Raw genomic sequence first — 24,551 nt, 5'->3', positions numbered from 1 at the left:
TAATCCCTCCTCCACGCCTACTCCCCCATCTCTCCGCCCCTCTAACTTCTCACCGACAACACCATCCGCTCCGCTCTACATCACTTCACCACCCCCCCTCCCCCACCAAGCTCCGGCCGCTCTGCCTAGCCGACCTCCTCCTCCTCGCCCCTCTACACCCACCTCCCCATGAAAGACACTCCTCCCCGCTCCCACCTCCACCTCCGCACTGATCCCAGCAGGTTCGGGCTCTCTGCTGCTCACATACTCACGGCCAATGAGCTGCAGTCTTATTGTCCTGTGTCTCTGCCAACGCTGCCCACACGAGGGGGGGAGGGGGGTAAAACCTCAAAGCACCCGCCGCGGCAAGCTGCCACCACGCCCCAAACCCAAAGCGGCGGCCGTCGCCGCCCGTCGCGCACTCTGCCTCCGCCGCTGCGGTGTTTTATTTTCTCTTACCGGGACGAACCTGGCGATTTTATCAATTCCAGTTCGTCGCCTCCCTCAGGCAAAATGGCGCCGTTGCTACGTCGGATTTCTCCAATCCGATCAGGTCGTCAATCGGCCCCGGTCGCGGATCAGCCAATCCCAGCAACCGTATTAGGCACGTGGAGACGCGACGTAACGGCGGCCGAGAGCCTTCCGGTATGCGCAAACGCAACCCTCACTAGGTGCTGGACCAACGACGCCATTTTGGTGAAGGTCGGCGGCTGCCAACAGCAACGTGATCGACGGCGAGTAAAATACATGCGGGGCATGGAAGGAGCGTTCAAACAGCAAGTGGCTCGGGTCTGGAGCATTGCGCTGCGCTGCACTGCCTGGACGGCGCAGTGAGTCATCCAGTCCGCGGGGGCGGGCGACCCGGAGATTGCCACGAGTCATGTCGCGCTCGTTTGAAGCGTTGGTGCGAATAGAGTGCGCCGAGTCACCTATTTTTCTTCACTCCAACTCTTTGGGGATGTTGGCCCGGACACCAAACAATAATGCAAATCAAAACAAAGTACCGAGAATGCTGAAAATCTGAAACAAGGCGTTGGATAAATTCAGCAGGTCTGGGAGCAGCTGCAGAGACAGGAACAAGGCCCGAGTTCTGAGGGAGGGGAGTCACTGGACTCGGAACATTAACCCTGTTCTTCTCTCACTCTATAGTGTCTCTGGCGATTTCTGTTCCTGTTTGCGGACAGTAAGTCGCCGGGCTTTGTCTTGGAGACTGTGTGTGGATTGAGCTGCAAAGCCTCACTTTGGCCCGCTTTTAAAGTAAATTTCTGTCTTCTCTCTCACCCACCCCCTTCAAAACGTGACTGTGGCATCTCCTCATCTACTTTTATCTCAGACAGTCTGATTCTCACATGGTCTGGCCCTGACTGGTACTTCTTTAAAAAAACCCAACCCCCCCCCCCCCCCCCCCGTTGCCAAAAGAGGAACGGACTTGTTTCTCTACTTGTACCATGTTTATTACAGTGATTGCACATCCACAGGAGTAGTGGGTCTGTACCAAATAACACGAAACGGGTTTCCAGCAGTGGTAGCAGCCCAAGGAAGCTTTTGAAGTGACCACTGTCTTGTAAGGCTTCAGTTCCTGCTCCAAATCCCTGCAGCATCAGAGGCTAAAAGGTGATTTTATAGGGGTTTATAAAATCATGTGGGACATGGATAGAGTGAACATGTAACGTCGTTCCCCAAGGATGGGGAACTAAAACTAAACTAAAAGGTGTAGGTTAAGGTTAGAAGGGAAAGATTTAAAAAGGACCGGAGGGGTAACTTTTTCACACAGAGGGTGGTGCCAAAATAAGTGGTGGAGGTGGGTACAAGTACATTTAAAGGGTATGTAAATATAAAGAGTTTACAGTGCTGGCATTTGGGACTAGGTCACATTAGGATGTCAGGTTGACACACACAAGTAGGACTAAAGGGTCTGTTTCTGTGCTGTATGACTAATTAAAATCCAGTCTTTTCCTGGACATCAGCAACACCAACCCCAATTTAGTTGACTGTCTGGTTCCTTCCACCTTATTTCCCAGCACAGCAGCGAAAGGCCCCACATCTCTGGCTGTACCAGCTACTGCTGATTTGGTTATAGCAACAGCAACAATAACATAAAGAGGCAGGTGAAAGTAGCATCTGAGCCAGAACAAAGCAACACCTTCTTGGCGCACAGCCTGCACAATTCGATACACAAATCTCTCGGTCCTCATCTGCAAATTAGTGATGAAAGTACAAATGTTTGTGCGTACCTTGCTAATTCTCCTTTCTGACCCACCCTGCACCCTTGCACCTTTTTAAATGTAAGGAAAAAATGTCTTCTATCCATTTGAGCTCAGTTAGTGACTGAGCATCAGATGAACACTGCAGTAGGAAAAAACAACATAATTTGGCAATAGCAATAAAGGCAAACAACCACTCAAATCAAAAGGTTTAGTATTAACGTGGTTTTTTAAAAAGTATTTTATGTAGATTGACACTTGGTTTATAAAACTCAGTCTCCAACAGGACTTTATAAAAACTATATGGTATTAATATAGGGTGGGTGATAACCTAGTGGTATTATCTAGAAATGCAGATAATGTTCTGGGGAACTGAGTTTGAATCCTGTCATGGTGGAATTTGAAGTCAATAGTAATCTGGAACTTAGAGTCTAATGATGACCATTCTGTCTGCACCAGTTCATTGTCAGAAAAACAAAATCTGGTTTGCTAATGTCCTTCAGAGAAGGAAATCTGCTGCCCTTGTCTGGTGTGGCCTACATGTGACTCCAGACTCACAACAATGTGGTTCACTATTAACTGTCCAATGAGCAATAAATACTGGTCTAGGAGATAATGAGAACTGCAGATGCTGGAGTCAGGGACAACGTACTGTGGAGCTGGAGGAACACAACAGGCCGGGCAGCATCAGAGGATCAGGAAAGTTGACATTTTGGATCAGGACGCTCTGAAGAGGGGTCCTGACCTGAAACATCGAAGTTCCTGCTCCTCTGATGCTACCTGGCCTGCTATGTTTCTGGAAGTACTCGGCTAGACAGTGACACCCTCATTGCATGAATTAATTTAAAAAATGTAGCTGAAATAGTTTAGAAAACCGATCTGTTATCAATTGGCATTCCGTCTAATCAGACAAAAGTCACAAGTACCAATGTAGAACATAGAACAATACAGCGCAGAACAGGCCCTTTGGCCCTCGATGTTGTGCCGACCTGTGAACTAAGCTAAGCCCCTCACCCTACACTATCCCATCATTATTCATATGCTTATCCAAGGACTGTTTAAATGCCCGTAATGTGGCTGAGTTGACTACATTGGCAGGCATGGCGTTTGACGCCCTTACCACTCTCTGAGTAAAGAACCTGCGTCTGACATCTGTCTTAAATCTATCACCCCTCAATTTGTAGCTATGCCCCCTTGTACAAGCTGAAGTCATCAGCCTCGGAAAAAGACTCTCACTGTCCACCCTATCTAATCCTTTGATCATCTTGTATGTCTCTATTAAATCCCCTCTTAGCCACCTTCTCTCCAATGAGAACAGACCCAAGTCCCTCAGCCTTTCTTCATAGGGCCTGCGCTCCAGACCAGGCAATCTCTGGTTTGTGAAGTTGGTAAATGCAGCTAGTTTGTGCAGCATTTTCTATTCTAATTGAGACGTTTGTAACCAAAACCTTAAGAGTATAAATTTTGCTAATTTGTATAAAGCAGGTAACTTGTCAATTTCTTTCCCCTTCCTTTTGCCTACCTCTGTTTTGTTCACTGTTGAGATTATTTGACAAATGCCCTAGGAGATTTCTGTAGACAACAGTCTGTCAGCCATTGCTAGCAGAGTAATCCAAAACATTTTTTTGATTCAAAGACACATGGCATCATAGAGCTGAACAGTATAGAAACACATGTTTCGTTCCAACTCGTCCATGCCAGCCAGATATCTTAAATTAATCTAGTGCCATTTGCCAGCATTTGGCCCACATCCCTGTAAACACTTTCTTTTCATATACCCACTCAGAAGCCTTTTAAATGTTGTAATTAGACCAGCTTCCACCACTTCCTTCTAGCTCGTTCCATACACTCACCACCCTCTGTGTGAGAAAGTTGCCCCTTAGGTCCTTTTTAAATCTTTCCCTTCTCACCTTAAATCTATGGGCTCTACTTCTGGACTCCCCCACCCTGGGGAAAAGACCTGGCTATTGACCCTGTCAGTGCCTCCCACTATTTTATAAACTTCGAAAGAAAATAGCCCCAGCCTATTCATTTTCATCCCTATTGGTCAAAGCCGCTAATCTTGTTAACATGCTTGTAAATCTTTTCTGAACCCTTTCACATTTCACAACATCCTTCCAATAGCAGGGCGACCAGAAATGATTGCAATATTCCAGAAGTGGCCCGACCAATGTCCTGTACAGTTGCAACATGACCTCTCAACTCTTATACTCAATGCACTGACCAATAAAGGCAAGCATACCAAATGCCTTCTTTAATATCTTGTCTACCTCTGTTTTTACTTTCAAGGAACTATGAAACTGTACTTCACGGTCTCTCTGTTCAGTAACACTCCCCAACACCTTATCATTAAGTGTATAAGTCCTGCCCTGATATGCCTGTCCAAAATGCAGCACCTCACATTTATCTCAATTAAACTTCATCTGTCATTCCTCAGCCCATTGGCCCATCTGATCATGGTCCTGTTGATCTCTGAGGTACACATTTTCAAACGGTTTAGCAATGAATGAACTCCCAGCTAAATAATAATACAAATTATGAATTTTTAAGAGTACAGGACTTATGAAATATTTAGTAAAGACACTTTAAATGACAATTGTGCCATTAATACACTCAGAAATATTCGTTTTCTGAGGTACATAAGTTCAACACTATCACCAGCAGTGATTTTCTTCATCTATCATAGAAATGTAATAATATTGTTCTGAAAGTAGTGAGAAGCTGAATGAGTGATGTGGCTCTTGGATGGGAAGATTTGGGATCACAGCAGGCACTCTGTTTTGATGTATTGTATTGGACACTCATCCTGCACAGTATGGCAGGCAGTGTTTCATAGGCATAAAGTACTACAGCATAGAAATAGGCCCTTTGGCCTATCATGTCCATGCTGATCATCAAGCACCAATCTACTGTTATCCCATTTTCCGGCAGTTGACCCAAAGTCTTGAATACGATGGCACTTAAAGTAGTCATCAATATACTTCATCAATGTTATAATGGTTCCTGCTTCGACCACTATTTTAGACAGGAAGTTCCAAAAATCCACCGGACTGTAGGTGAAACAATTTCTCCTTTAATCCCCATTAAAACTTTCTGCCTTAAGTCTGAATCTGACTTCAACTCTAAAATTAGGAAAAATATATTTGTTGAATTTTCACTTTGAATCAAATTCCCAGATTCTCCAGTTCTGAAGGGGCGTACCAGACTCAAAACACTGACTCTGTTTCTCTCTCCAAGATGTCCTCGAACTTGCCGAGATTCTCCAGCATTCTGTCGCAGATGTATTAAGTTGTCTTTTTAAGTCAAGCTCCAGGACTTGAGGACAAAAATCCAAAGCTGATACCAGTGAATGTGGATGAAGATGTCACCTTTCAGTTGAATTATGAAATTGAGACTCTTGTCAGCTGGACATACTATAAAGCTTAACATATGAGGAACGTTTGACGTCTCTGGGACTGTACTCATTGGAGTTTAGAAGGATGAGGGGGGATCTAATTGAAACTTTCAGAATACTTAATGGCCTGGGCAAAATGAACATTGGGAAGATGCTTCCATTGGTAGGACCCGAGGATACAACCTTAGAGTAAAGGAAAGATCTTTTAGAATGGAGATAAGGAGAAACTTCTTCAACCAGAGAATGGTGAATCAATGGAATTGACTGCCACAGAAGGCTGTGGAGGCCAGGTCACTGAGTACATTTAAGACAGATAGCTAGGTTCTTGATTATCAAGGATGACGGGGAGAAAGCAGGAGAAATAGGGTTGAGGAACTTATCAGCCATGATTGAATGGTGGAGCAGACTCAATGGGCCAAATGACCTAATTTCTGCTACTGTGTCTTATGGTCTCATGGTCTTATATGGGCTGACGCCATAAATCAGATATCAATGGGGAAAGAATCTGCAAGGCAGGAAGTTATTGAAAGCAAGAGACTGCAAATCAGATGGTCATGGGAGGGAATCAGCAGCAACCAAAAGGAGCAGGATACTATGTAATAATAATTTTTCAGAATTAAAGCGAGCTAATTCATTTATCAGCACAATCAATATAGAAATTTAGCAATGTAAAACATTTCATCTTTCAGAATGTAATGTTTTAACGTTTGTTTTTAATAAGGAAGGCTCTACAGATGTTAACTCCAGTTTTATTGTTGATTCCGCTGGTCATTTTGTATATTACTTAAATTTTCAATTTTTAGGAATGCAACTTACTGTATTTTACCTTCCTCAATAAAATAACCTGTGGCCAAAATAATAATTAAAGTTGTATGCCCTAAATGGATTATGAAATTGAGTCTTGCATTGCACCAAAATGCTATCCTGAACATGTACATTTACTCAAAATTGCTGGAGAAACTCAGTAGGTTTGACAGCAACTGTGGGGAGAAAGCAGAATAAAATGAGTCTGTTGATACTTCTGTTCTGAAGAACAGTCATTGGACTCAAAAGATTAATTCTGCTTTCTCGCCACAAATGCTGTTGTTCTCAGTTTCTAACAATTTCTGTTGTTGTTTCAGGTTTCCAGCATCTGCAGATATTTGTTTCATGTATATTTAATGCCCTATCTGCAGTAGTATAATCATCACTGTGCATGAAAAGAACCAAACCACAGATAAACAACTATTAAAAATAATCTAAGCAAAGATGTTGGTGCATTTTCTTCAGCAGTCTTTTATTAAAAACATTGTGCATTGTTTAGTTAAATTATAAAAGTTTTAGACATTGCAATTAAAGTAGTTTTCCAAATTTTGTTGAGTCTCATAGTTAGACCTGTAACCAATTTTTTTTATCAACAACTTCTGACATTTTCATATTTTTCAGGTAATGGTATTACTTTGTGACCAGAAGCAGGTATCAGATACAAGATTCCAGCATTTGGAACAATATTCCATGCAAGAGACAAGGAGACGTTATTTCCTCTAGGGGGAGGAAGAACAGAAAGAAAGTGAAAAAGGTCAACAAAAGCTGACACTGCTCAAAGCACAATTGTATAAACATTCCAGGAGTATGGTTTTGTCAGTGCTGGATATTTAGATTCATTTTAGAATATGTTGAAAATTGTTCTCATTTGTTCTGAGCTACATCACTTAAGTACTGTTCCTGCACCATGGAATGACAGTTATAGTTAATAGCAGATTATCTTTATTTTTTCAAAAAATATGAAACCAGTGGAGAAGAAGGGATACAGAAAAATCATCACAATGTCAGAAAAATACCAACACTATTTAGGCACTTATTGCAATTCTGAAATTTAAATGCAACACCACAAATGGTCATGCATTCATTATTTAAATTCTGAACTCTATTTCTCCCTGAAACACTCTATCTCCACCCTTCTTTATAATGCTCCTCAAAATTTGCAATTTTACAGACCTTTTGGTCTCCTTATTTGGCTTAGTGCCAAATTATTTTGATAACCCTTCTGTGAAGCAACTCGCAAAATTTAATGTTAAAGGCACAGTAAAATGCACCTTCTTACTGTGTAGCAGCTTAATTATTTCTTCTGAAGCTACTACAGCTTCGCAATTCCCACAACAGTTTGCATTCACCTGCACAAAAACAAAGTAGACTGCATTAAACAGGCCCGAGCTAACTTAATCAGTCAGTGTGCCACAGGATTAATTGTTATGCTCAAGCTAATTATCCTGTACTGGATGTTTAATACAGATTCCTGATCATTTCAATGGGAAGAAAAGCAGAAATAAGAATACCTTGCAGAAGCAGTGAAAACAAACAAATAAGCAATATTGTGGAAATATTGAAAACTGTACTTGAAGCTCGATATCTAAACATTCACATCAGTGAATTTACACTCATTGAACATATTGTTTCATTGTTCCTCCCCAAGTATAATTTGTAGTTATATCGCTCCTTTAACATAAAGTGTCTAAAGAAATGTAAACATGAAAGTCAAAAAACTGAGCCAAAGAAGACTACGTAGGGTGAGGAAGAGAACAATGATGCAAAATAGATTTACAAACACAGCTTTCAAGTTGAATCTTAAGAGAGATGGATGGAGAAGTTTAGGAAGGAAATTCCAGAGCTTGGGGCCAGGATATCTGTAGGAAGGCTCCCAATTACGAGGGGATTTCAGGGAGCACAGGAGGCTAAGACAGAAGGAATGCAGATTTATGAAAGTTGGACAAGGTTACAGAAATAGGGGTTGATGGCTCAAAGGAATTTGATGAGAACAGTTAAAATCATTATTGAAACACTTGAGCATGGGGTGATGGGGGAAGTAGACTTAATGCAGGCTAGGGTAGCAGAGTTTCAATGAGCTGAAGTTTAAGGACAGTGAAAAAGCCAAGAAGCAATGGATTAGTCGGATCTTAAGGTGAAACAACATGAACAAAGGAGTTAACAACACATTAGCTGACCCAGAAGTGCCAATGAGCTGTCTGGAAGGTAAAGTTGGTACTTCTCACAATGGAGAAGATATGGAATCAGAAGCCCAGCTCAGAGTCAGAAAAGGATTTATATGTGTTGCCAGAACAGTTCAATCCAGATTTTGGTGGGAGAGGGAGATTACTGATGTTTAATTGGTGGATGTTATGCCTTATCCAGGATGTATGACAGAGTAGAGTGTTGAAAGAAGTAGTTGAGAAAGTGTGGGCATCGTCAGCATTCATGTACTAAGTTTCTGGATCTTGTCACCAAAAGACAGCATGTAAATGATGAACATGACTCAAGAAGGGAGTTTTCAGAGTTAATGGTGCAGGAACATATGATGCAGGAGTAGACCATCTTGCCCTCAGACCTGTTTCTGATTCAGTAAGATCAGGGTTGATATGGCTGTGGTTTTAATTCCACTTTCTTCTTTGTTTGCTCATAATCCATTGAAACATAGCAAGAAAAGTCACTGTTAGAGGTAAGAATGAAACCAAGCATGAACAGTGTCACCAAGCTGAACAATAGACAAGACATGTTGGAGCAGATTACGTGGCTAATTGTCCCAAAAGCTGCAGAACAATTATGACAAACTGCACTAATCCCACGTGGGACTTGCCCGAGGGTTATTTATTGTAAGACAGAGTTCTTTGGAGAGAATCAAATGCAGAGTTCATGGTAAAACCTGGTCACTAATATTGTACTCAAAGGGTGAATTTTGAAGGTATGCCTGAGAGAATACAATTTAAAATGTCAACGAGTAATGGGTCAGGAAAAAAAAAAGTTGGATCAGTGGATTTATTACATTTCTCTTCATGAAGCTACCTTATGTCACTCAAATTCCCATTTTTCCTCTTTACATTGTCCTAAATTGTTTTACTATTCTCATATGTTACTAGCAAATTTTGATTTTTTTTTTCCCCCACTGATTCTTGGAATTTATCATTTTTGCAATTTAAGCAACATAGGTGAACTCTCATCAGAGACAATGGTAACTGCAGATGCTGGAGAATCCAAGATAACAAAGTGTGAAGCTGGATGAACACAGCAGGCCGAACAGCATCTCAGGAGCACAAAAGCTGACGTTTCGGGCCTAGACTGTTCATCAGAAAAGGGGGATGGGGAACCGAGCGGAGATGTTCTGCAAAGCGGTTCCCAAGCCTTCGCTTGGTTTCCCCAATGTAGAGGCAGCCACACCGGGTACAGTAGATACAGTATACTACATCGGCCAATGTGCAGGTGAACATCTGCTTAATATGGAAAGTCATCTTGGGGCCTGGGTTGGGGGTGAGGGAGGAGGTGTGGGGGCAAGTGTAGCACTTCCTGCGGTTGCAGGGGAAAGTGCCGGGTGTGATGGGGTTGGAGGGGTGTGTGGAGTGGACAAGGGAGTCATGGAGAGAGTGGTCTCTGCGGAAGGCAGATAAGGGTGGGGATGGAAAAATGTCTTGGGTGGTGGGGTCAGATTGTAGATGGCGGAAGTGTTGGAGGATGATGCGTTGTATCAGGAGGTTGGTGGGGTGGTATGTGAGGACGAGGGGGATTCTCTTCGGGCGGTTGTTGCCAAGGACCGCAACATCCCCCCGCAGTGGTCGAGAACGCCCTAAGACAATCCCCCTCGTCCTCACATACCACCCCACCAACCGCCCATGCCGGTACCCAAGCTATGCCTGCCTCTTTGTAGGTTACGTGGAACAGTCCCTCTTCTGCACCTACACTGGCCCCAAACCCCACCTCTTCCTCCATTACATTGATGACTGTGTCGGCGCCACCTCTTGCTCCCAAGAGGAGCTCGAACAGTTCATCCACTTCACCAACACCTTCCACCCCAAACTGAAGTTCACCTGGACCATCTCTAACACATCCCTCACCTTCCTGGACCTCTCTGTCTCCATCTCAGGCAACCAGCTGGAAACTGATGTCCATTTCAAGCCCACCAACTCCCACAGCTACCTCGAATACACCTCCTCCCACCCACACCCCTGCAAAAATTCCATCCCCTATTCCCAATTCCTTCACCTCCGCCGCATCTGCTGCCAGGATGAGGCATTCTACTCACGCACATCCCACATGGCCGCATTCGAGGACCACAACTTCTCCCCTGCAGTGGTCGAGAACGCCCTTGACCGTGTCTCCCACATTTCCCGCAACACATCCCTCACACCCCGCCCCCGCAATAACCGCCCTAAGAGAATCCCCCTCGTCCTCACATACCACCCCACCAACCTCCGGTTACAACGCATCATCCTCCAACACTTCCGCCATCTACAATCCGACCCCACCACCCAAGACATTTTTCCATCCCCACCCTTATCTGCCTTCCACAGAGACCACTCCCTCCATGACTCACTTGTCCGCTCCACACTCCCCTCCAACCTCACCACATCCGGTACCTTCTGCAACCGCAGGAAGTGCTACACTTGCCCCCACACGTCCTCCCTCACCCCCATCCCAGGACCCAAGATGACTTTCCATATTAAGCAGATGTTCACCTGCACATCTGCCGATCTAGTATACTGTATCCATTGTGGCTTCCTCTACGTTGGGGAAACTAAGCGAAGGCTTGGGGACTGCTTTGCAGAACACCTCCGCTCAGTTCCCCATCCCCCTTTTCTGATGAAGGGTCTAGGTCCGAAACGTCACCTTTTGTGACCCTGAGATACTGCTTGGCCTGCTGTGTTCTTCCAGCTTCACACTCTTATCTAGGTGAACTCTCATTCCTTGTTTCTGATCTATCAACCCTACATTCCAAAATAGCTACCACATTTTTCCTATCCTAAAAGTTTCATTTTTTGTTTAGACAAGCCACTCAAGAGATATTATCTTATGGCTTCTCAAAACTCTCATTTATTTAATTTGCAAAAGGTCTGAAGTTTCCGTATTACTCAACCTTAGCAAATTCATGCTGGATAATTCTGAGCATTTCTAAGTGCTCAGTAATTTAACCTGGAAATTATTCATGAGTGTTATTCAACAAACTGATATATAGTTAGTAGTTTAGGCTTCTCAAAAATCAAATTTTAGGATAATTTAGAAACACTAAAGCTGAGAAATACAATCTTTTATTCTAATCTTATTTAACCTACTTTAAGGTCTGATTATAATTCAGACAATAATTGATGCAAAATGTCAACCCTTCAATATGTTGAATCCTATAGCAGCAAAATGCACTTAATGAGAAAGCTTGTATAGTTCACCAATAATATTTCACTTCTGTCTTCTTGTATATAAAAAACATTTTTCACTTACATCAGGCCATTTCCATCATCCAAGAATAAATATTTAGGGCTCATATTCTGAAGATTAAGTCTAGTGTTCTCTCCTCGCTGAAGAATTTTATCCCATAGAACCACTTGATTCAACTTCTAAGTTGTAAGTGAGCACAGAACAAAAATACAAGGGAATTATCAGATTTCAAGAAACTAATAAAAATAGGTGCAGGAAGGAATCCCATGACTGCACATACTATCATTGTAAGTATTATTGCAAGGCACAATTAAACAGGAATATACTGTTGTGCAATACTAAATAGGAATTGGGTTACTGAAAAAATGGATTATACATAAATGGATAATGCTTAAAGGAAAGAATATGGAAACAGCACATCCAAATAGATGTATTTTAGACCATTTGCACTGCATAATATCTACACAAATTCAACTTACATTCTTCACAGTTGCATATTCTGCAGTTAGATATAGGAAAAGCTGCTTAACATTCCAGTTGAATATTGGTCCCAGATGTAAATAAATGGTTAAAGAAAATATAGGTTCAGAATAAACTCACAATTGAAGTCCTCTACTGCAACTGCTTAGATAAAATCATGATCTACCAAATGAAAGTTCACAATAGCTTCTTTCCAGGTTGTACTCTGAATTTCATTTTCTTAGCCCTATTCATATTTCTTTAAAGTAGCTATTCAAAGCAGCAGAGAAGCATAAGTGTTCCTGCGATCTACTTTCAGAACTAATAAAATGGGATAACGCTTTAAATGGTTAACAGAATTCAGTGGTGAGATGTAGACTCTGCTTTGTCTACATAAAGTATGTTGGTTCAAGTACATTTCAGAGTGAGGAGATGAACCTCCCTTTTGTTGTGGGCTGCAGGAGTATTGCATGAAGCTAATGTGACCATGATTCAGCTTTAATACCATTATATATGCATTTTCAATCCAAATAACATGGAATGCCTGGAGTGTGAAAGGAAAAAACATTACTCACTAAGTACTGCCTTTGAGTTTGGATCATACCATATGGAGGGGATAGCTAGCTTCACTGTGCATCTAACTATGTTATAATGTCTTTTCCACTCAAGAGAGTGGTAAATTCACAGAACAGGCTCCATAAGGAGATGGTGGGAGAAGATCATATCACATAAACCAACCATAGAAAATCCAAACTAAAAGTTGTCTCATAAACTAGTTTCCAAAATAAGTACGAGCAATATATTACATGGTAAATATAAAATGCTTGGAAAGAACAGGTAACTTTGGGTCTATGATTCTCAATCATTTTCACAACTTGCTTTGTTGCTTCACATCTTGGATCAAAAACATACAAGCCATTTGACTATTGTATCTATATTGACTCTTTGAAACAGCTACAAAATTTACCATCTCTCTGCTCTTTTATATTAGTTCTTTTTTTTCTATTTTGCTTCCTTTGAAAGATTCTACTCAATCTATTTTTCCTTTAAATCATTTGCAGGATGAGTGTTTCACTAGGTAGGCCATATTTCATTGTTAAGAGGGCAGTTAATAGTCAACTACATTGCTGTGGGTCTGGAGTCACATATAGTCCAGACCAGGTAAGGATGGCAGTTTCCTTCCCTAAAGGACATTAGTGAACCAAATGGGTTTTTCCTGACATTTAATGGACAACGGATTCATGATCCTCATTGGGCACTTAATTCCAGATTTTTATTGGAATCAAATTCCATGATCTGCCATAGCCAGATTTGAACCTAGGTACTCATAACTGGATAAAAGTACAGTGAAAATATCACTAGACCATTGCTTGCCCCAAATCGGTACAGATTTTTTCAGATACTGCATGCTAGATTACTCCTGTGTATGGAAGGAATTTCTTGTGAGGAGAGATTGGCAAGTTACGCTTGTACTCTATTGGAATTTTATAGAAGAAGAGGAGACCATATTGAAACATGTGAGATTCTTAGGGGGCTTGACAGGTAGATATAGAGAGGTTGTTTCGCCTTGTGGGAAAATCTAGGATCAGATGGCATAATCCCAGAATAAGGAATCACTCATTCAACACAGCGTAATGGAGGATTTATTTCTCTTGGATAGTGGTAAATTTGGAGAATTCTTTACAGTAGAGGCTGGGTTGTTTAGTAAATTTAAGGCTGAGACACAGATTTCTAATCACTAAGGGATTCAACGGTGACAAGGAAAAGACTGGAACGTGGAGTTGAGGATAATCAGATCGCCCCAATGTAATTGAATAGCAGAGAATACTTGATGGGCCATTGCATTCTAGTTTCTAACAACTTGCTGCAGAACAAAATGTTTCCTCATTTCTCCTCTGGATTACTCTGTTCCCCCATTGTTTCGTCAAGTTATTGATATTTTTACAATTTTTTTTGTTACTTTTGGTATTGTGTTTTTTTTTTGTCCGAGTTAGCCTCAAATATTTGTTCTATGATGACATGCGAGTGGATACTGATGCCTCTTGTGTTTCAGGTTGTGTGAGGAACTCAACAGACCAGGGATTTTTTTATGTTTCTGTGTAGGTGCCAGCTGTAAACAACTTCCCATAACAAGACACACATTTTATTTATAACATGCTACACTATTATGGTAGAAGATAATCCAGATGGACTTTGGTCTTTTACCATTTAGCAATTCCAACATTCCTTTACCTAACTTAGGACTGTTGATGTCTAAGTTCTCAGTTTGACGAGCATAAAGAGTGAATCACTTATGAAAAAAAGGATATCAACAAAAATGCTAAAATTTATAGATCCTAAATCATAGTTTCCAGTGTAGTCTTCATATAGTTTTCTGAAATAGATACAAAAAAGCTTCAAAGCACAGGTAGCACTCTTCCTCTCATACTGTACTATCCACTTATATCCTCTATATTTACAGCAGACGAGGCTTTACTTCAAGTTTCTTTTTTAAGTATAGAATGAAAAATACAGAAATCAAAAAGGCTTATTTTATAGGTAACAAAATAGGTAGTCAATCACTTTGGCAATGTTCTAGTATACACCCATTACATTTTACATAAGCAAAAGGCTAGAGGATTTCTCTTTCAAAATTTCAGCATTTTGAAATATTTGCTAGACCTGAAGAGGCTTTAAGCTTTGTCTTTGTCTTTGCACACCATTCACTTGTGGCTTCGTTTAGGTAATTTTTGAAATACTGTCATTCTAGACAGTGTGAATACATGTTACCAGGTAGATAGCAACTGGCTAGCAATTTAATTTATTCCAATATTATAAAGTGTAAGAGCAAAGCCCACATTTTACTAGACTTTAATTTGACACTTTGTGCTGTATCCAACAATCAAATCCATGCAGTAGTATCATTCATGCATGATGATATCCACACTGACAGAGTATTGATGATGACATCATTAGTGGAGGGAATCTACTGCTCATAGGATGGAAAAGTAATGGATATATATTTAAAGCAAGTTTATCTGTGTTTTAGCATCATTATTGCACATATTGTCATAGTAAATTACAGGAAATTCATGATTAAACTATTTAGGATATCAAATCTATCAAAAATTCTCTGTTGTTTGTAGAACAAATCATTACGATTATCCAAAAAAAATCTTATTGCAACCATCAATTTCAACATTCATTCTCTTCACTACCTTTGCACTGTCAACTCATATTCCGCTTGGGAACCCTGCGGCCCAATGATATCAATGTGGACTTCACAAGCTTCAAAATCTCCCCTTCCCCCACCGCATCCCAAAACCAGCCAAGTTCGTCCCCTCCCCCCAGTGCATCACAAAACCAGCCCAGCTCGTACCGTCCCCCCAGTGCATCACAAAACCAGCCCAGCTCGTCTCCACCCCCCACTGCATCCCAAAACCAGCCCAGCCTGTCATTGCTTCCCTAACCTGTTCTTCCTCTCACCCATCCCTTCCTCCCACCTCAAGCCACACCTCTATTTCCTACCTAACACCTCATCCCGCCTCCTTGACCTGTCCATCTTCCCTGGACTGACCTATCCCCTCCCTACCTCCCCACCTATACTCTCCTCTCTACCTATCTTGTTTTCTCTCCATCTTCGATCCGCCTCTCCCTCTCTCCCTATTTATTCCAGTTCCCTCTCCCCATCCCCCTCTCTGATGAAGGGTCTAGGCCCGAAACGTCAGCTTTTGTGCCCCTGAGACGCTGCTTGGCCTGCTGTGTTCATCCATCTCCACACTTTGTTATCTTGGATTCTCCAGCACCTGCAGTTCCCATTATCACAGCAAATCACCCAGTCTCTTTTGACAGCACCTTCCCATACCATGGTCTCTACCATGTGAAGAACAGAATAGGAAAATTACCACCAGCAAGTTCCTATCCAAGCCACAGATGTTCAACAAGGTTCCACATGGTAAACTGGTTAGCAAAGTTAGATCACATGGAACACAGGGAGAACTAGCCAATTGGATACAAAATTGGCTTGAAGGTAGGAGACAGAGGGTGATGATAGAGGGTTGCTTTTCAGACTGGAGACCTGTGACCAGCAGTGTACCACAAGTGTCGGTGCTGGGTTCAGTGCTTTTTGTCATTTATATAAATGGTTTGGATGTGAATATAGGAGATATGATTAATAAGTTTGCAGATGACTCCAGAATTGGTGCAGTGGACAGTGAAGTAAGATATCTCAGAACTAGACCTTGATCAGGTGGGCCAATGAGCTTGGGAGTGGCAGATGGTGCTTCATTCAGAAAAATGTGCTTGTTGATATCACAAACCAGGGCAGGCCTTATACTGTTAATAGTAGGTCTCTGGGGAATGTTGCCAAGAGTGGAATCACAGGTAGACAGGGTGATGAAAAAGGCATTTGGCACGTTCACCTTTATTGGACAGTGTATTGAGTATAAGAGTTGGGACGTCATGTTGTAGCTGCACGTGACATTGGTGAGGCCACTTTTAGAATACTGCATTTAGTTCTGGTCTCCCTGCTATAAGAAAGATGTTGTTAAACTTGGAAAGGGTTCAGAGAAGATTTACAAAGATGTTGCTGCAATGGAGGGTTTGAGCTACCGGAAGAGGCTGAATAAACTCGGGCTTTTATTCCCTGGCATCGGAGGCTAAGGGGTGATCTTATTAAGATTTATAAAATCATGACAGGCATGGATAGGGTGAATAGCCTAGGTCTATTTCTTAGGGTAGAGAGTCCAAAACTATATAGCATAGATTTAAGGTGAGGGGAAAATATTTAAAAGGGACTTGAAGGACAACTTTTTCATGCAGAAGGTGGTGCGTGTATAGAGCGAGCTGCCAGAGGAAGTGGAGAATAGTGCAATTACAACAGTTAAAAATACCAGGATGGGTACATGAATAGGAAGAGTATAGAGGGATATGGGCCACGTGCTGGCAAATGGGACTAAATCAGTTTAGAATATCTGGTTGGTGCAGACGAGTTGGACTGAAAGATCTGTTTCCATGCTGTATAACTCCATTCTCGAACAAAATCAGTTCGCCCTTACTGTTGCTAGGTCAAAATTTGGAACTTGCTACCTAAAAACACCATGCGTGTACCTGCACCCCAAGGACTACAATGGTTATGTCAGGCAGCTTTTCAATGAATGTTTAATAACTGCTGGCCTAATCAGTGATGGCCAAATTCAACAAACAAATAAAGAAAACAGGTTTTATACACAATGCGTCAGTCTCAAATAATCTTTCACAATGTTTGTGATTATGGACATTTTATTCATTCACATGATGAGGGCATCACTGGCTAGGCTAGCATTTACTGCCCAACCCGAATTGCCGAGAGGGCAGTTAAGAGTCAACCACATTGTTGTTGGTCTGGAGTCACATGTAGGTCAGACCAGGTAAAGATGGCAGTTTCTTACCTAAAGGACATCAGTGAACCATATGAGTAGGATATGTTGTAAAATGACAGGATTAGAGGATCAGATTACAATGAGGAACACAGTCAGTTAATTACAATAAAAATACAAATTCTGATGAATAAAACATAACAAGTCTGAAACATATTGAAGGAGAGATGTTCAGAGGGAGATCCTTGCAAGTATTACTTTTTGGGATAGAAAACAAAACTCATTTCTTAAACCTCATTCGTACTAGTCCACAAAGTCAACAGACCAAGGGGGGAGTCTTTGGTGAATAATAATCAAAAGCTTTGCCTTAGCCTGCTCCAAGTACTCCAGCAATGATTGGTATCTTTCACAATAGGATACTGCTCAAAAGGCATCAGAGCTGGAAGATTCAGGACAGAAAAACCAGGAAAGGATTTGAAAAAATGGCTTCGATTTCCTAAACTATACAATACTGCAAGTTATTTAACAACATGTTTATTTAAAAGAAAATTTAGGTTAAGGAATAGAATATTAGATTAGATTAGATTCCCTACAGTGTGGAAACAGGCCTTTTGGCCCAACAAATCCACACTGCCCCTTGCAGCATCCCACCCAGACCCATCCCCCATAACCCACACGCTCCCTGAACACTACGGGTAATTTAGCATGGCCGATCCACCTAGCCTACACATCTTTGGACTGTGGGAGGAAACCGGAGCACCTGGTGGAAACCCATGCAGACACGGGGAGAATGTTCAAACTCCACACAGACAGTTACCCGAGGCTGGGATTGAACCTGGGTCCCTGGCGCTGTGAGGCTGCAGTGCTAACCACTGAGCCACTGTGCCGCCCCCCTAAAGAAAAACTTTGACCTTAATGGCAGAACTAAATTTCAAATATAAAAATGAATCTTTGTTACAGTAAATAACTAAAATGACATTAAGCTAAGGCCAATAGGACAACATTATTCAATAAAAATTCTACACTGTCTCTGAGGCAAAAGACCAGCATCTTCCTCAGTACCATCACCACTTCAAACCTTAAGCTGCTCAAACAACAAACCCACTTTACTAAACATCATTTGCCCAAATTCTCCGTGGTCAAACCTCTTAATTGTACCATCAACACCACAAACACATTTTCGTTTTTTCTGATCCACAGATGGCTAAATAATCTAGAGCTTTGTAGGCTCCTTGTTTTCCAACACAATCAACACCAACATTTTACACCTTTGCTGGCTCCACATGCATCAGCACTTCGGTTTCAAAATCTTCACATTCCACCTTTACTTCACTCTATAATCTATAACACACTCTTCTGATAACTAGTCACTTGACACCTCTCTCTTTCTGCTGCTCCACCATGAATGTCAGAGACTTCAGCCACCATAGCTGTGTAATTCAAATATGTCTGAAACCTAATTTCCTCGCCCAACTCTCTTTATCCTCAATCACTTGCGATCACTTTTTAATTCAATCTTTCCCTGTACTCAATGAAAATTAGCGTGGTATAACTGGTTACATAAAAGGCATTAAACAAACGTAACTTATTTCTCAAAGTTGTGCAAAACAAAATCTAACAGAATTTCTGTTTCTCCTGTCCTGAGTCAGAACCGTATTATGAATGATGACATACATGAAAGGTATCAAGTTATTAATGACTGGGATACTAAAATTCATAAATCTATAACCTTGAAGTTATGATGCAGAGATATTAAAAATTTGATCAGAATTAACTTTTAGAAGCTCTCCCACATCAAACCCTACATAAAAGAGTCTTCTAAATTATCAGGTTATTCAAATTGAAATCAAAATAATAAGTCAGCTATGCTGTGTTAGAAAAAGAAGCACTAAAAACAGAATACCCAGAAACACGCCATTTGGTCTATGCTAGCATCCCCCAACCTACTTCATTCACTTGACTAACATTTCATTCCAGGGAAATTCATCAGGTCTGGCAGCATCTGTGGAGAGAGAAAAGAGTTACTGTTCCAACTCTGATATGCCTCTTCAGCATACATAGCAAAGTGATATCGGAATTGAAACATTTACTCTTTCTCTCTCTCTACTGATGCTGCCAGACCTGCTGAGTTGCTCCAGTATTTTATTTCAGATTTACAGCAATATTTTACTGTAACAATACTTCACTCTATTCCTTTCACCCTCATCTCCTTACTTAATTTCCCCTTAAAAGGTATCTAAGCTGGTTGCATCTCAATTGTGGACAAAAGCTTGGGAGATGGATAAAATAAGGGGAATTATGAGATTATGCACTTTGACAGGAAGAATGTTATTTAATAAGAGCTGGATGTTATGAAATGTGGAAAAACTACAGAAATCTGCAACACTAAGAAATTTGGGGGTTCTTGGGCATGCTTCACAAAAAGCCAGCAGACAAGTTCAGTCGTTAATAGGTAAGGCTAATGGAATGTTTGCTTTTATTTCGAAGGGAATAGTGTATAAAAATAGGGAATAGTGTGGAGTTGGGGGCACACAGGAGGTCAGGCAGCATCAGAGCAGCAGTAAGGTCAACATTTTAGGTTTGTTGACCTGATATGTTGACCTTCCTGCTCGTTTGATGCTGCCTGACCTCCTGTGGTTCTCCAGCTCCGACACTGTTTTGACACTGACTCCAGCATTTGCAGCTCTCGCTATCTCTGTAAAAATAGGGAAGCCTTGCTAAAATATGCAGTACATTAATGAGATCACAGCTGGAGTACTGTGAACACCTCTGTTCCCCTTATCTAAGGAAAGATATTGGATGTTTCAGCAGTAACTTCTGGCAGACTGCTAATGGTTGAAATTTTGTCTGAGTGAGTTCTGAAATTTGTGCAAAGTGGTGGATTGATACCTACTCCCCAATTGTAACACAGTTAACAGCTTTGGAAACACATTCATCAAGGTGTTCATCCTTGCCTCATCTTTTGATTTAATAAAGAAATCAATTTTGATTAAAAACAAACTGGTACTGAAGGCAATCCAGAGAAGCTTCAGTAGTTTGCCCCCAGATGTTGGAGGGACCATATTGCAAGATTAAGTGAGCTGAGCCCGTACTCATCAGGGTTTGAAAAATGAGACATGACCTTATTGAAAGATTCACAATTTTTAGGGGAATTGACAGCGTAGTTGTAGCAATGTCGTTTCCCCTTCTGGGAAAGTCTAGGTCCAAATGGCATATTCTCAGAGTAAGGTGTCACCCATTTAATAGAAATGAGAATGAATTTCTTCTTTGAGAGGGTACTGATTCTGTGGAATTCTTTACCGCAGAAGTCTGTAAAGGCAGGGTCAATGAGTCCATTCAATGCTGAGATAGGTTATTAATCAGCAAGAGAATAACAGGTTATGGGGAAAAGACAGGAAATTGGAGTTGAGGATTATCAGGTCACCCTCAATCTCATTGAACAGCACTTTAGACTCAATGATCTGACTGTTCTATTTCTACTCCTATGCCTTATGGTCTTATTTCTTGCAGCAGCAAGTATCTAGTCTACCATTCCTTGGTATGACTCCTGAGTTAATTATTGAAGATGTATTTGTGGGCTCTGGGTTTGGACCCTGCACAAATAGAAACATCATCTATCCAGTTAATCTATTTAGGAGGGCTTGAGCTATAGGGAGAGGTTGAACAGGCTGGGGCTATCTTCCCTGGAGCATCAGAAACTGAGGGGGAGCTTTATAGAGGCTTATAAAATCATGGCAACCTTATAGCAGCTTGTAAAATCATGGGGTGCATGGATAGGGTAAAGGGACAAGGTCTTTTCCCTGGGTTTGGGTGGGTGCAAAACTAGAGGGCATAGGTTTAAGGTGACAGGGAGAATAGAGTCATAAGAGGGACCTAAGCAGCAATGTTCTTCATGCAGAGGGTGGTGCATGTGTGGAATGAGCTGCCAGAGGAAGTGGTGAAAGCTAGTATGATTACAACATTTGAAAGGCATCTGAATGGGTATATGAATAGGAAGGGTTTAGAGGGATGGGGTCAAATGCGGGCAAATAGGACCAGATCTGTATCGGATATCTGGTCAGCATGGACGAGTTGAACCAAAGGGTCTGTTTCCATGCTGTACAACTTTGCCACAAGGTCCCTGCTCCACCATTATGTGGATGAGACACCTGCCTTGATGCTAAATAATCAAAATTAAAAAGCATCCACTTAATTTGTACTGGTTCACTGGGAAAGATGGGACTGTCCCCCTTCAAGAGGAAATTTGATCAAACAATGAGCTGAAAATCCTGCAGGGCCTGGATAGAGAGAAATGATTCTCATTGATGGAAGGGTTGAGAAGCAGAGGATATCAATTTAAGGTGAATGACGAAAGAATCAAAGGTAAGGTGAGGATAAAAAAACTTATTATCCAATGAGCAGTTGGGAGCTGAATGTAGTGTGTGGGAGTGTGGTGGAGCCAGGGTCAACTGAGGCTTCTAAAAGGGAATGAAAGAGAAAGAAATTGCAGGACAATGAGGGAGTTCAGATATCTGAAGCTTAAAGGGACTTGGGATTCCAAGTTCAGGATTCACTTAAGGTTCACAGGCAGGTTCAGTTTGCATTTTGGAAAGCTGATTTAATGTTAGCAATCACTTCAAGAGGACTAGAACACAAGAGCAGATATGTACTGCTGAGGTTGTATAAGGTTCTGGTCAGACTGCATTTGAAATACTGAGAGCAGTTTTGGGCCCCGTTTCTAAGGAAGGACGTGCTGGAATTAAAAGGGTTCCAGTGTAGGTTTACAAGAATCATCCTGGGATGAAGTGCTTTTCAAAGGAGGAGAGTTTGAGTACTCGAGGTCTGTACTTGATGCAGTTTAGAAGGATGGGGTGGGGGGGCAGGGGCAGTGTCTGATTGAAACCTGCAGAATACTAAGAGGCCTGGATACAGTGAATGTAGAGAAAATGTTTCCCAAGTAGAAATACTAGGACCAAAGGGCTTTACAACTGAGATGGGGAAGAATTTCTTCAGCCAGACAGTGGCGAATCTGTGGAACTCATTGGCGCAGATGGTTGTGGAGGTGAAGTCATTGAGTGTCTTTAAGAAAGATAGATAGGTTCTTGATTATTAAGGGGAATTAGAGTTTTGGAGAGAAGACAGAAGAATAGGGTAGGGAACATATCAGACATGACCAAATGGTGGTTCAGACATGATTGGCCAAGTGGCCTAATTCAGTTTCTGTATCTTACGGTCTTATGGAGTTGCTCGAGCAGGTCAGTACAGATTTAGGACTAAATGGCCTCATTCTGTTTTGTAACTATTCTGAGACCATCACAGGATAAACAGAACAGTCTGACGCTGTATATTCCAGAAAAGAACTAGCAGAAGGAGTCCTGAGAGAGCTCTTCAAGGTTTTGTTGGAGATTGATATGTTAGATAGAAGTTTTTTCCAGTTGTGGATGAGGTTGTAAACATGAGATACAAATAAATCTAATGAGAAACACAGAAGAAACCTCTTTATTCAGACCAGTGGTTTGGACATGGAACTCACTCCTAAATAGAGTGGTCTAGACAAATAGTGTGTGTTCAGGGGAAGCAAGAGAAACGTGTGAGGGAATAAAGAGATATGCGGAGGGATACAAAAAATTATTTTGTGTTGAATCTGTTAGTGTCAAGGGAATAGCCTGTCTCTGTGCTGTAAAATAATTCTAATGCTTTATAAATGTAAATCAGCAAAGTCTTAGAAGCACATTTGTAGAAGATCCTTATTAGAACTCAGCTGGGATATTGTCTATTGTTGTAGACACCACATTTCAGGAAGGATGTGAATATACTGGAAAGAGAGGGGGCAGAAGTGATTTACAGGAATGGTTTCAAGTAGGATTAGAGGATTTGAGGTATCGGGTGAGGCTGAATAGGCTGGGCCTTTTTCCCTTGAGTGTCAAAGGCTGTGGCATGACCTAATAGAGGTTTATAAAATGGTGAGCAGCATCAGTAGGGTGAAGAGCCAAGGCCTTTTGCCCAGGGTAGAGGAGGGCATAGGTTTAAGTTGAGAGGGGTCTGATTTGAAAGAAAAGGAACCTGAGGGGCAACTTTGTCACACAGAAGGTGGTGCGTGTATGGAGTGAGCTGCCAGAGGAAGTGGTAGAAGCTGGTACAATTACAACATTGAAAAGACATCTGGACGAGTATATGAATGCAAAGGGTTGAAAGAGGGTTATGGGCCAAATGGGACTAGATTAATTTTCAACATCTGATGCACATGGATGAGTCTGTATCCAACCTGTCTCTGCCTTCCTAACCGGTTCTTCCGCTCACCCATCCCTTCCTCCCACCCCAAGCCGCACCCCCATCTACCTACTAACCTCATCCCACCTCCTTGACCTGCCCGTCTTCCCTGGACTGACCTATCCCCTCCCTACCTCCCCACCTATACTCTACTCTCCACCTATCTTCTTTACTCTCCATCTTCGGTCCGCCTCCCCCTCTCTCCCTATTTATTCCAGTTCCCTCTCCCCATCCCCCTCTCTGATGAAGGGTCTAGGCCTGAAACGTCAGCTTTTGTGCTCCCGAGATGCTGCTGGGCCTGCTGTGTTCATCCAGCCTCACATTTTATTATCTTCTAAGTCTGAAAAGCTGCCTGTTTTAGGCCAGCCTTCGTCCTGAAAGGAAGAAAAGCTCTTCAGCCTTTGCCCACAATTGTGACCGGGATGAAAATGGTACAGGGCAAGGTCCACGGCCCGGTTTGCACTGGGGTCCAGAGGAGAAGAGTCCACACATCCCCACCCCTCCCGGGTAATGGTGTGTGGGTGAGGAGCTAAACTAGCGGGCCCTGGTTGCTGGATAGCACACTCACAGAGAGATGCCGCTCACACGGATGCTGACTGGTACCCGGGATTGCTGGAATACTGTACTCAGGAACACCAGGAAGGTCAGCGCCGCCATCACCATCACTGTGAAGGCCAACAGCGAGTTAAACCGCGACGTCAAACTGTTCATCTTCCCCGCGCATCTAAGATATTAATCCAGTTTCCCACCCCAACG

At 42.0% G+C, this 24,551-nt stretch overlaps 2 protein-coding genes across 8 annotated transcripts in view; both read right to left on the bottom strand.

Annotated features, from left to right (window-relative positions):
• Window positions 1-24,476, bottom strand: part of hmgxb3 (HMG box domain containing 3) — a 104,523-nt gene extending 80,047 nt beyond the window's left edge. Inside the window, exons 1-2 of one of the 7 annotated variants that reach the window (XM_059650596.1) lie at window positions 24,364-24,468; window positions 19,494-19,548 (exon numbers count right to left, since the gene is read on the bottom strand). The gene's annotated coding sequence lies outside the window, so the exon portion shown is untranslated. Of the gene's footprint in view, window positions 1-251; window positions 408-438; window positions 629-19,493; window positions 19,549-24,363 lie in introns of those variants that run through there. The other 6 variants (XM_059650597.1, XM_048543847.2, XM_048543845.2 and 3 more) reach the window with 6 other exon arrangements.
• On the bottom strand, window positions 6,797-24,537 carry LOC125458516 (signal peptidase complex subunit 3-like). The gene is made up of 5 exons (XM_048543849.1): window positions 24,364-24,537; window positions 14,520-14,584; window positions 12,231-12,307; window positions 11,815-11,930; window positions 6,797-7,100 (listed from the first exon to the last, which is right to left on the bottom strand). Exons 1-5 carry the CDS (start codon window positions 24,504-24,506, stop codon window positions 6,971-6,973), a joined length of 531 nt encoding a protein of 176 aa, XP_048399806.1. The 5' UTR covers window positions 24,507-24,537; the 3' UTR covers window positions 6,797-6,970.
• Window positions 24,538-24,551: the final 14 nt, after the last annotated feature.

The sequence above is a fragment of the Stegostoma tigrinum genome, chromosome 13 (genome assembly GCF_030684315.1).
Source record: "Stegostoma tigrinum isolate sSteTig4 chromosome 13, sSteTig4.hap1, whole genome shotgun sequence".
NCBI classification, from domain to species: Eukaryota; Metazoa; Chordata; class Chondrichthyes; order Orectolobiformes; family Stegostomatidae; genus Stegostoma; species Stegostoma tigrinum.
Note: the sequence above shows the minus strand (reverse complement) of the source record. Positions and strands in the feature narration are given on the sequence as shown.